Genomic DNA, 13,311 nt, shown 5'->3' with positions numbered 1-13,311 from the left:
TTCGGGTGCTGACAGGAGGGAGGGAGGGAGGAAAGGAAGGATGGACGGATGGGTGGGTAAACGAAATCATCCAGAACCACTTCTCATCAAAAATCTTAAATTCCCGGTATTCTGACGCTGACTTATCCACTTCCCAGTTTTCTGACTGTACTTGTTTTTCAGTCTTCTCAGCGGACCTGCCTGACGTCGCTTTCTTCCTTGTCTGACCCAGGGTATCGGTTGACCCTCAGGGCTGCTGCGCCTGCCCAAGAAGGAGGAACCGGCCCTGGGTCCATCTGTCAACACTGCCCCTCCTGGACCCCGCCCCAGGGCGCCGAGCTTTCCTAGAGGAAATGATACTGCGGGTGCAGGGTCCCCTCGGCCTGATGGGGAGGAGCGGGACCGGCAACACTGCAGGCCGCCTAATCAGCCCGCTCTCTGTCCCCACGAGAGCTAGTTCCAGGGTCCTACCACGCCGCCTGCCCCACCCCTTCCTGTCTACCTAACAGAGAAAGCAGAAGCCGCCGGGAACTCCCTTAACTTCCGGTGCAATCTCCACTGCCACCTGCAACGGGTAGCGTCCTTCTCCTCCTTCCTGCTCCGGTCTCAGAGGGCGGGGCAGGCCGCCTCCTCGCCAAGTCCTGGGCTTCCACCTGCTTCCTGCAGGGTCTTCCTCCCTCGAGACCCTGCTCCTCCCGTGTCCCCTCTTCCCCCTGCATCCGTAGCTGTTGCCCCTCCTCTGGTAGTAGTCTCAGATTATAAACGTGCTCAAGCCTTTTTCTTCAAAAAAATACATTTTTTTAAATAGCTCTCATACTCCCTCTCCCCTTCCCTCACTGCCAGCCCACGTGAAAAGCCGGTCTTCGGCCACCTCTCTAACTGCTTACGTCCCATTTGTTTCTCGGGCCGCTTCTGTCCCCACAGCTCAAATGCAGTTTCTTTCTCAAGGTCATTAGTGGCCGCCCAGGAGCTAAAGCCACTGCATACTTTCAAAATCTCTCCTTACTTGACTTTCCTGTAGTGCGTGACACCGTTGACGACCCTCCTCTAAAATCTCTGGCTCCTTGGTCTGTCTGACAGCGTTCTCCTGAGTTACATCCTTTTTCTCCTTGGAGGACTCCGCTCCTTACCACACCTTAAATGTCGGCATTATCGTGGATTTAGTCCTTGGACGCCACCTGTCTCCTGGAGGACCATCTCATCCTCTTCCGTGGGTTGACGTGCCACCTCTCGGCTGGCGATGGCCGGGTCTGCATTTCTTGCCCAGGCCTTCAGCTGGGTTAGCCAGACACACCTCAGGTTCAGCGTGTCACACGCTGAGCCACTGGTCCTGCCTCCATCCACACCTGCCGTGAAGAGACCTGCAGCTTCTCACACTCACCCCCAGACCAAAACGGCTGGTGGCTTGGTGGGTCCATTCGCCTCCTTGACAGTGCTTTAATCCGGGGAATTGAAGCCCGAGCTGAGCATCAGAATCTCCTCAGGTTTTTCTTAGTTAAGAGGTCCTGGGTAGACCCAAGGCTTTTTTTGTGTGTGTATTGAAAAATCCCATGCTCCAGCCACACTAAACTGCATATAGTTGTCTGAATACACCTGTGCTTTTTCAAACAGTTGTTTTTAAAGATATTTTAGACTTCCAGAACCATTGCAAAAATAGTCCCGAAAGTTCCCATATACCCTTCCCCCAGCTCCCCCTCAAGTTAACATCTTATATAATCACCGCGCATTTACTGAAACTAAGTTAACCTCGCTATAATGCCGTTAACTCAGAACCTATGTGGATTTCACAAGCTTTTCTGCCACTCATTTTCCTCGCCAGCAGCCAACCCCGGACCCCACGTCGCCACACCATGCACGTGCTCTTACCTCCCCAGTCCCGCTGGACCCATCGCTTCTTCCCCGGAGCATGCCCTTCCCTCCCCGCCTGCTCGGCGGCCTCTTCCTCATTACGACTGCGGCGGAGTGGCCCCTTCCCCAGGAGCCCCCGCCCCGGCAGAGCTGGAGTTCCCCGGTCTCTTCCACAGCCTCGTACTCAGTATTAGCAGCTGGGTGCAGAAGTCGGACATGTAACGCCCGCAAGGAGGGGGCTGTGTTTATGTCCTTGTTACATTCTTACTGCCAGATTACGGGACTGGCAAAGAGTGTGAGCTTAATACCTGCTTGATAATGACGTCAAGGTGGCCAGCCATACTTGAAAGAGTCGCTAAAACAGGATATTTGCTTCCACGACTGTTTACATCTGTTTCCGATTAACTGGTAACATATAGTTCCAACTGGATTGTCTGGCTGTGTTTTTAAATTTAATTCTCGACTTCTTGCAGATTACAGACACCTTCGTCTGAGTCATGTACTATTAATTTCCGTACCTGTCGACGTACGAATAACTCGTAGTTCATCTCTCAATCACCTCGCTTGCATTATTGCAAATATTTCATTTCTGGAACATTATTTACGATGGACCATTATAGTTCTGTTTCATGTGTCTAAAGTGGTCATCGATAAAGCAGCCCGGGGCCCCGTGTGGCACTCGTTGCTGTGCCAACCGATTTTCATCATGGACCGTGAGCCGCGCTGCATAGTCTGAAGGACGGTGGAGGCCGCCACTGCTGCACAGCCTGCGTCCGAATCCTGTGAGCCTGAGGGACAGCCTCTCTCCTGCTGAATCCGACGTCACCCTCACGGGCAGCAGAGCAGAGGGCTGGTTCTCACCTCCCTCCGCTCTCATTTGTAACAAATTAACCTGATGCCGTTTTCAGACGACTCAGCGATTCTACAGAGAATCGTCCTTTTCTCTGACGATGACGTTGGTTTATTCCCACAATCCAGTAGCCGCCTCAAGAGGCTGTGGTGGCGTTGCCTTGTTTCTCCTAGAATGAATGGCTCAGTTCATTGTCCCCTCATCTGTCTACCGTCATCCAAGTACTGTGACACCAGTAACACTGTAGCTGTGTCTTTGTCACAAGAGAATGGGGAGGACGATGTGCTATTATTCTCAGATCCATATTGCCTTGTTCTGTGCCTTCATCAGATTTGAGGGAAGAAATCGTCCCTATGGCAAAACCAAACAGTTGTTTTGCAAGCGTTCCCCAGAACGCAAGTGATCCGTTTGTCACCACCCATCTAGTCGAGGGGTACAACTGGATTTTACTGGGGTGATGTGACCACCTATCAACAATGTACCTCACTTGTGCAACCTCAAATGACCTTTGTCCCCTCAGCTGAGGGAGAGGTCGTGCACTCTGCTTTGCTTCCTCTGGCCCATGCCCTGGTTCAGCATCATAGTGCGGAGCTGAGGGGTTTGCCGCTGACTCTCCCTCACTCCCTGCCTGCTGCTGGCGAGCGGTGCATTTCCTCTTAAGGGTCTGGAGAAGCTTTTTGACTTAAACGCTTGGCGACACCTGTCCCTCCCCACAGGCCCACCTTCTGCAGACACTCTCATCAGATGGTGAACGGATGCTCTCCAACTCACCTGGTGCTTTGTTCCCACACTCCTGTGTCAGCATCATCTCCCACCTGCCCCTGCCCCCGGCTGCGTACAGGCCCCCTGATCTCTGTTGCTCACTGCGTGGTCTCAGCAGACCAGCCATCTCGCTGTCAGACTCACGGGCTTCTTACATACGGAAGTGTTTCCGCTCCACACATCCCTGTGAACGCTCCCACGGCATCTCCCACAAACACCTTTCTGTTGAAGAGCGAACTTTTTTTTGGTCTTTCTTAGCCAGACCCACCATTCACTGTTATCTGTAACTCAGTAAATTTTAAATTTATTGTAGAAAAACTCAAAACTTGGTTAAAACGACAGAGAAAAAGTAGCCGTGGTCACAGTTCCCGTGTCGCCCAGTGTTACGAGCACGAACTTTGGTTCACATCCTCTCTCTGACACTTACCGATGATGTGACATCCAGCACGTCACATAAGCTTCTCGGTGTCCTACCGTGTGGGGTTTTTATGGTGTAAGAAAATACGTGCACAGGGCTTGGCAGGGACGGCCGTCCAGCGAGCCCTCAGCGGGGGTCACTGCGTGGATGGCTTTTAAAGTCTCCGGTGAGGGGCGCATGCCGAGAGCCTCCGAGAGCAAGGCAGAGTGCGCTGTGAGACCCTGCGTGATGTCTGCATGCCGCTTAGGTTCTTCAGGCACAGACGACAAGTCCAACGCTAACCCCATGCCCGGCATAACTCTCCTTAGACTCCTAATGCACAAAAAACCAGTTTTGAAGTCCCAGTGGACACAGTATCAAAGGGTTCCCGGAGGCCAAGGACTGATTCGTGCTTTTCTTTACTAAACCGAGGGGTAGAATTCCCCCCCTCGCCCCTCACCGGCACTCAGACCGGTCTTTTTGGTGGAAGGGTTTGCAATAACTTTTGTGTCCAGAGGAATGTTTACATTCCTGTATTTTGTACGTGAGTGAGGCTGATGGAGTTTAACTGTAAGAAGCCATCAAGGTGTCACGCTTGAAACAGACTCGGATGCTGAGGTCTTGGCCCCGCAGGCTGAGGGAGAAATGAGGTCCAGCAGGGTTGGTGGCACTGACCTAGCCACAGTGACAACCCTAGGAGGAGATGGCCAAGTCTGCTGTTCACAGTGCCCCCGAAGACGCAACACAGCCGTAGTGTCTTCAGTTGCAGAAGTGGCCCGTCCGTGACTGCAGGGGGCGCTGGATGAGCACAGCGAGCAGGAATTTAAGAGGCTGCAGGAAGTGCTCAGCAGCCAGGCCGTCAGATGGGGGCAGGGGGTTGAGAGATGGAGCCCCAGGGGCAGAATCTCCGTGAGCACGTGGAGCGCCAGGCTAGGGCAGGCTCCAGCTCCTGGCCAGGAGGCCTGGGAAGAGCGAGACGGTGCGTCCGGGCGCGGTTCGCATGAGACTCTAGTCACACGGGACGTGGTGCCGAGATGCCCGCAGCACAAGGCCGGTGAGGTATGGCAGCCCAGAGCACGTCCCTCACCTGTAGACCAGATTCAGGCTGCAGATGGGGTCAGTGTGAGACGCGTGACTGGCTGTGTCCCAAGGACCAGACCGAGGGGAGGGGACAGTAACGCAGGGTGTCATGCACTCTTCTGTCTATGTGAAATATCTTGCAGTAATAAGAGAGAACGTTTGGAGTTGTAGCGTTAGAAGAGAATTACGGAGTTTGTCTGTTGCGTTTACTGGTAGCCCTGTGACTGGGCAGGTGTGCGAGCAGGAACGTCTCGTAATGTGCCAGTTCTTTGTTCTGAACTTGTTAGGTCTGTCTTGAAGATTTATTCTTTAAAAATGTTTAAACATATTTTGTGAATCACACAAAGTACCCTAGAATACCAAAGGGATTCTGTCCTTAAACTCCTGCCTGTTTTTAGGGCACTAGCCTTGAAAATACTTGAACAAATTTGAAGGAATAAAGTTCCTATGAGTTTTAAAATTCACACACAAAATAATCTAAGTTATACAATCTCTATATCTGTCACAGTGTTTTTTCTCAAAATTTTAATTTAAAATAACCTTTATTATAAAAACAGCATAAAGGCAATTCAAAATCAAATTAAAATAGCATACCCTCATTACCCAGATAACGTGACTGTTCCTCCCTTAGCGGATATCCTTCTAGATGTTTCTCTGTACTTTTTTACTCCAATGGTATTACATGATATGCGTGTTTTTAGAGCAGTTTTAGGTTTACGGTCAAATGGGAAAGTACAGAAGTTCCTGTGTCACCTCCCCCACGATCAACATCCCCCACCGGATGGGTAATTTTTTTTTTTTTATGCCATTATCACCCAAAGCCCATGGTTTACGTTGGGGTTCAGCCTTGGTGTCGGACACGGTATGGGTTCAGACACGTGTTATGACGCGCGTCCGTTATCCTGCCATACGGAGTGTTCCGCTTCCCCCCAAATCCTCCGTGCTTCGCCTGTCCCTCCTCCCCCTCAACCCCTGGCAACCGCTGATCTTTTTGGCCGTTGCCATAGTTCTGCCTTCTCCGAAGTGTCGGGTGGTTGGGGTCACACAGTACGCAGCGTTCTCAGGCTGGCCGCTCTCACTCAGTAACGTGCATTCAGGGCTCCTCCGGGTCTTTTCATGGCTTGATAGCGCGTTTCTTTTTGACGCTGAATAATATCCATTGTCTAGATGGACCACGGTTTATTCATCCATCTACTGAAGGACATCGTGGTTGCTTTATTATGTAGATACATATTTTTTAACTACTTTTTCAGTTAATGATTTTTCTGGTTACTAAATTTTTAGCTCATCTAGACCTTATTCAATGTATGAATCTAAAAAAAAACCCTTTTAACAGATTTGTTTAAATCTGGGGCCATACGTCACCTCTGCCCATCTACCTCTTAAGTGTTCTTTATCTAGAACGGTCCCTTTGTTCACCACACTCAACTTGAGGAGACAAAGCCAGGCATCCCGCAGAGAGCGCCGCCTTCTGGGCTCGTCTGGTGGCTCTCCCAGAGGGTGCTCAGCCTGCTGGGCACCTGGTATTTCCTGTGAGGTGCCCGTGGGATCTGTAGGTGTGACAGACTCCCGTTCAGCATCTTTGGTGAGAATGCGCGTAGTGCCTGACGTCGCTCTTTGCACTGCCCTGAAGTGGCGTGACGACAGCCGACCTCGCCACGTGCCGGCCGTCTGTCCTCCCGCCTGTGGAAAAGAACCCACGTGTCGCTCCACTTGCATCCTGCATGTCCAGCGTCCTCATCAACAGTGTTCCTGCTGGCGTTAGCACTAAATGACGGTCTTTAACTAAAGAAAGAATTACGTTAGGGATATGAAAATAGGTTTTTTTGTTTTTCGTTTTTTGTTTTAAATCTGTAATTCCTTTTACATTCGTTAGCTGGCATTTTCGGTGACATTGAGATTTCCATCATATAGTGGGACCGTTAGGTTACCCTGCAATTCTGTTTCTTTTAGTTGCCAGTCTTCAAAGTAAGGAGTTGTTGAATAGCTCTCCCCCGTGGGATGTTGAAAGAATTTAAGCATCTCTTAAAAAATGCTGTGGTCCCTGCAGACGTGACTTCTCGAGCACCGCCACGGTGTCCGGCACTGTGTCGAAGGCTTCAGTCTCTCGTTCCCATGACAGCACAGGGAGGTTTTAGAGAGAAACGCAAGCCCCGAGTGGCTGAGTCACGTGGTAACAGTTACTCGTGTGGGAGGTGGCGGAGCTGGGAGTCAGACCCAGGTCGGTCCAAGTTCAAAATCTGTGCTTCCTCCCTTTTATACATTTCTGTTGCATTTTCCTTAAAGCCCAATTCTATTTGTAATGCCGTTTGGACCGTTTCCAGTTCATAAACACTGGAACTGGAAATATGCTTCATAACTCTCACGAGCCCTCTTCTTTGATATTCTTAACAGTGTGAAGAAAACACAAACCTTCAGGATGCCGCCCGCTACCTCTCACTTCCCTTTTCCAAGGGCGTTTTCCTTGGGAATAACAACCAAGCCCCGAAGGCCACGAAGGAGTCTTTTTGGATAACGTCTTTTCTCTGTTCCACAAAACTCACACAAAATGGTAAGGTGCAGCACTCTTTTATTTGAAAGGCCTCGTCGTAGAAGAGCTTGTGAATCTTGGTAGGCGTATTCAATAAACACCAGTGCTGTTATAGTTAAGCACTCTGCACCGGAGGAATCGTTGGTTCTTCTGTGTGTGATTTGCGGTAAATGGCAATAGTCTTGCTCCAGTGATCTGTCACATGTATGTGGTTTAAGGACTTCATGATTACCCCAAACTATTCAAATCGACCCTCCAAACCCAGCTGCTTAAAAAAAAAAAAAAAACGGATAAAAGACAAAAAACAGCACTGCCTTCATCTCTCTGGTTTTATAGCTCCATAAACAGTGCTAATTGCAGGTTTTAGAATAAAGACTGTTTTTTGTTTGATTAGATGGATACTGCTTTTCTTTTCTAGCATCCCCCCTCCTTTTTTGTTATGTCAGTGATTGTTTAGCAAGTTATGATTAAGAAAGCAAGCTCTTCTCCTTGGCAGACTGTCATGAAAACATTGTAATAAAGGAAGTAAATTAAACGTGCTTGAGTCCTTCACATAAAGGTTGCCATATAAAGCTTCTGGCTAAGCAGCCCAAATGCCGTATTAAAAGTCAGATCCATCATGTTGAAGAGAATCACTTCGTAATAAGTACCGTGTCTCGTAAAATGCTCTTGCGCCTCAGCATTTGTAAGTGCTACTAATTCTTCTGTGTCATAGAACACATTTGTAGTAGGACATATACTTCGTCTCTTAGAATGTGGCATCGGGCAAGAAGCAAAAGGTAGCATTTTAATACTGACCGCTTTTAAGATACGTCTCAAATTCTCGTGCAATGCTACTTTGCTATATTTTATGTAGGACCTTGGCAAGTGATTCTTTCCCATTTATATTAGTTTTGGAAGTATTTTGGAGAAGTATTTTTAAAAATCAGCTGCATGATTTATTTTTAGCAAATTTGATTGAAGGTAGCTATCACAGAGTTAAGAGAGGTCAAGTTATACCAGATTGTATCGATACTCAGTGATTAATGATTTCACTTAAGTAAGCCCTTCATTGGCATAACTCTGTAATGATTGTCAAGCATTTACCAAATCTCAGGTAATTTTTCTGGGGCCCATCTACCCCCATGGATGTTGTGAAGGTAATCAAATCAACCTCTTATCGACTCCCTTAGAATTTTTATTCATCTTCTGCAGATTAGTTGTGTGTCTGTTGCATCTTACTTAAAATGCAACAGAGTCAAGGTTCACATATCACTGATCGCCTCAAAGAGAATAATTTCAGGTTTATTAGTTTATCTCTTGCTGCTTTAACAATAACTGTAAACTTATTGCTTAAAACAGCAAAAACGTATTACCTTATAATTCTGGAGGTCACAAGTCCGAAGTCAGTGTCACTGGGCTAAAATCAAGGGCTGCTTTTCTTCTGGGATCTACAGGGGCGAACCCTTTCGCTTACCTTTGCTAGCTTCTAGGAGCCGCCTGCATTTCCTCGCTCATGGCTGCTCCTCCTTCTTCAAAGCCATCAGTGCAGTATCTTCAGATGTCTCTGACTTCGATCATCTTCCATCTTTTAAGGGCCCTCGTCAAGATGACATCGGCCCCACTGGCCAATCCAGGCTAATCTCCATATTTTAAGATCTTTAACTTAATCATGTGTAAAATCTCTTTTGCCATGTCCAGTAAACACATTCACACGTACCAGTGATTAGGACATGGACACCTTTGGGGACCATTATTCTGCCGGTCACACAGATAAGATTAACAATAGATTATCTGCCATTAAAAATGTTTAGTCCTACATCCTTAATTTGTTTTAGTTTTTGGATTTAGGAGGTTAGACTATGAACGTAAAACAGAGGACCAAATCCTGAATATTAGAAGTTGCTACTTTATAAAAAGCAGAGAAAACATTTTCAAGTACATATGGTAAATAATCTGTTTGTGAAATCATTATGTTAAACACCTCGCTGTATGACAGCAATGCTTGGGTCCTTTCTAGAGCCTGGTAAGTGCTTAGGTATCAGTTGGACTTGGGTTAACCCTGTCCGCGTAAGACAGCTTAAAAATGAGCCGGGAGATGGATGGTGTGCTTCAAAGAGATGGGAAGGAGGAAGTTAGTTGATTTTCCTGCAATTTGCATGCTAGACACACATCTCTGTGTAGAAGTAATCTAGTTCCAAATTGGAATTAAATTGCTTTGTATTCATTTTGCTCAACTTGGAAAATATGCAAATCTCATTTCATCTCAGTTGGGCATTTAGTAAGCGATGTGGTCTCCAGGAACCATTTCCTAGAGCAGATTTGCATATCAGGATTCCCAAAGTGTGTCTGCCGATGTCACTTGATGTCACCCAGTATCCAGCATCATTCATGTGTAGCGTACCAAGGCCACAGCACTCTGCTAGACCCCTGGGATTGCCAGACCCAGCAGATATTTTAAGCTTCTTAAGAGTAGGAATCAGGGAAGAAATTATGTTACTTTTTTGTTAGCTTCTTTGGGCTATTAAACACAAGTTTTTAAAAAGTTAAAAAAATTAAAAAAAAAGACTAAAATTTAGTGTAACAATTGTACACTTACTGACTTCCCCAAATTCCCTTCTCTCCTGGTAATGCGTGGCTCATTCAATTTCTTCCTGAGATTGTGTTTTTTTAAAAAAAAGAGTAGGGATCATGTCATCCACAGCTCTGCGCAGGTTAGGCGGACAGGGTACACTTAAGTGCTTATTGAATAGAGTGTCTAAAATTCACACTTTCAGTAGTAGGTCTTGGCACCTAATCTGCAACTAACGCAGCTTCAAATGGCTAAAATGGAGACCTAGAGATGACAAATTTGACTCGCCTCCGAGTCGTTGGCATGCATGACCAGTTACGTCCCGACGGACCAAGGACTTTACTCTCCCTTTCGCTCCCTAGCGAGCCGTCTAGAGATGCACGAGACGTCGTGCAGGAAAGATGAGCAGTCCCATCCCGATCTGTCTGGACCACCGTCGTCCATTTCCCAGCTCTGCTGATGAGAGTCCTGTACCTGGTTTCCCACTGCGGCCTCTGCCGATGTCACTCGATGTCACCAGCAGAGCCACCTTCCTCTGTACACTCTCCACTCCTTGCCCTGGGCAGTGCCCTGGCTGCCCCTGTGGCCTTAGGGGACGAGGGCAAGGAGGTGGCGGTGGAGTGGAAAGTGGAGCGTGAATGAGGGGGAAATGCATTGGGGATCACAGAGGAGATGGCCAGGGAGGGAGACATCCGGAAGTAGGGTGCAGGAAGCAGGAAGTAGGTGGAGGGGTGGAGTCAGCAAGCCGAGCTCCCTGTGGAAACGGCGGATGTTCTGAATATAACCAGCCCTTTCTAAAGGTCTCAGTCATACCTGAGCCAGATGTGAATGTTCAACATGTTCAGGTTTTCCCGTTATGAAAATATCACGTCTCTTTTTCAAAGTCAGTATTTTTGACGGTCCCTTCTTGTTCTAATTCTAAATCCTCCTCCTCCTCGTGTCCCTGTTCGTTGTAGGTAAACGTGCCTGTGACTTCATTTCTTACAATTAAGTCCTTTGTGAAGTTTTTCTCTCGAATCTGGCGTGGTGGAGGTTGCTTCTCCTTTCTCCTGTTTTTTTTTTTTCTTTTTTCTATCTCTATCTACTACATATTTCCTTTCTTATCATAACCACTTCCTTGATTTCTTTGTTTTTTTTACATTTTGGGGTTTTGTTTCCATGTCGGTCTTTCTGTCTCTCAGCAAGTCCCTCTTGGGTTTCTCCTGAATCATGTGCTTTGAAGCGATTTCGCCTTGTGAAGCTGGGAAGCCCTCCCTCCTCTCTTCTGGGCCTGTCTGGTCTCTCAGGCCCTCTGAGTACTGGGAGGCCAGGCCCCTGGGTCCCCTGCCCCCTGCAGGAGGGCTAGGTCCCCTCCTGTCCCTCACCAGTTGAAGGCCCACGTGCTGTCCGCTTAGGAAGGGAAAGAAATCGAAGGGCTGGGCCCTGAGCTTGCCCAGAGTCTGGGACGGAAGACAGCCATGGAGTTCAGGAACTGGCCCTCGGACCCGATGATCTGACCCTTACCTGGGCTTGTCACCGTCATGGAGGAACCTTCTGGTCCTGCCAGGTGCGGGTCACATCATGGAGACTTTCCCCGCTGGGCGGAACTGGCATTTAGGCGCCACGCACGGCGGCCTCAAATACGAGTAGCGCAGGTTCCCAGTCCGCAGGAGACTCCCATTTTATTGGCAGGAGGCAGAAAATTATTCCACAGATATTTGTGAGCTGCCTGCTCTGCTCTGGGCACTGGCAATGTGACAGGGCCACGCCCGGCGCGGGCTGGTTGTCTTGGAGTGTCCGGTCTAGTGGGGGCGTAGACCAGCTGTCACTGCTGCCAGGTGGGAGCACACAGGACGGGCAGTCGGCTCAGTCTGGAGATTTCAGGAAAAGCTCCTGGGGGAAGCGGCAGCTCACCCGAGACCCGAAAGCCGAGTAGGAGTTTGTAAGTCGAGAGCACTGGGAAGTGAGACTAGAATCCACTGGAACAAATCTCGGGGGGCCGAGCGTTGTCTGCGGGGGCTTCCGCTGTGGGTGGCCGGGCAGGGGAGCAGCACGTGCAGCTGGGAGAACACGTCGCTGTGAAAGTCTGCTCTCCATTAAGATCGATTTTCTTTTCTGTTTGGAAAGGCGATATGCTGGATCTTTTGAAATGGAGAACCCACCCGGACAAGATCACAGGCTGTCTCTCCAAGTTAAAAGAAATCGATGGCTCAGAGATAGTAAAGGTATTTGCCGTTGCACTCTCCCTCTCTCAGAAATTTGTGGGATAAAGAATATTTGCAGGGGACGGACAGACGACATGTTATGGGTCCATTGACTTCTTTATCTCGCAGTTTCTGCAGGATACACTGGATACCTTATTTGGAATTTTAGATGAAAATTCTCAAAAGTATGGCTCTAAAGTGTTTGATTCTTTGGTGAGTTTAAATTCGCTTTAATTATCTCCTCACCAGTTTCTCTCTCAATCTTGACTCCCCTCCGGCAGTTTCAGAAATGTGCACCTTAGCATGAGAATTCGCTTAAAAAGAACAACAACGAAAAAATCTTGGTTTGCCTTCGGTTTTATAAAGCTCAATTTTCTTTTTAGGTTCACATAATAAATCTGCTGCAGGATAGCAAATTTCATCATTTTAAACCCGTAATGGACACTTACATTGAGAGCCATTTTGCCGGGGCACTGGCGTACAGGTAAGGCCCTTCTCTTGTAATTGGTTTAGAAGCGGTTTCTTCGGAGCTTTTCTAAGCAGAACCAGCTGCATAGGAAAATTGAGAAAGGAGCGTACGAGGAAATTAAGCACAGCCACTGAAGTGGCTCTTGAGATGCATCTCCCTTTCTTCCATGCCTTTTCTGAATGGCTAGAATTTATCTCGATCAAAAGAATGAAGAGAGAACTTCCTGATTCCTACTCTTGAAACCTAAAACGGAGCATGTTTTCTCCTCGTCTCTGTTTCACTTGATAGGCTCTGGTCTGAAATGTCGTCATTTCGCTTCGGCTGCCAATCGCCCCATTTAATCACCTCACTCCTCGATGGTCGTAGGTGTCTTTAAGAAAGAACTATGAAGGGAAAAGCAGCCTTTGCCATCGTAGCTTTTTAAAGTCATCCATTCATTTTTCTGTTAACGTTTACTGAGTGCCTACTGCCTGCCAGGCGCTATATGTGCCGATAACGTAAAGACCTGGGCCCTGGCCACATGTGGTCACTGGACTCTACCCCTTGATCCCGGCGGCCGTTCTAACTGCTCATCCCTTCCCGTCAGCTGAGATTGTGCAGGCGATGCCTGAGTGAGTGAATAAGACATGCTTTAGCTGGTCCCTGTCTCCATGCAGCCCAGC

At 48.2% G+C, this 13,311-nt stretch overlaps 1 protein-coding gene across 7 annotated transcripts in view; it reads left to right on the top strand.

Moving 5' to 3' along the window:
- The window catches only part of DOCK4 (dedicator of cytokinesis 4), a 352,254-nt gene that overhangs the window by 236,115 nt on the left and 102,828 nt on the right, over positions 1-13,311 (top strand). For all 7 annotated transcript variants that reach the window (XM_039862789.1, XM_039862785.1, XM_039862784.1 and 4 more), the window contains 4 exons: positions 7,311-7,467; positions 12,104-12,201; positions 12,310-12,393; positions 12,564-12,664. In XM_039862789.1, the coding sequence (XP_039718723.1) occupies positions 7,311-7,467; positions 12,104-12,201; positions 12,310-12,393; positions 12,564-12,664 (440 nt within the window). The remainder of the gene's footprint in view (positions 1-7,310; positions 7,468-12,103; positions 12,202-12,309; positions 12,394-12,563; positions 12,665-13,311) is intronic.

This window comes from Pteropus medius, unplaced genomic scaffold (assembly GCF_902729225.1).
Source record: "Pteropus medius unplaced genomic scaffold, Ma_sr-lr_union100, whole genome shotgun sequence".
NCBI classification, from domain to species: Eukaryota; Metazoa; Chordata; class Mammalia; order Chiroptera; family Pteropodidae; genus Pteropus; species Pteropus medius.
Note: the sequence above shows the minus strand (reverse complement) of the source record. Positions and strands in the feature narration are given on the sequence as shown.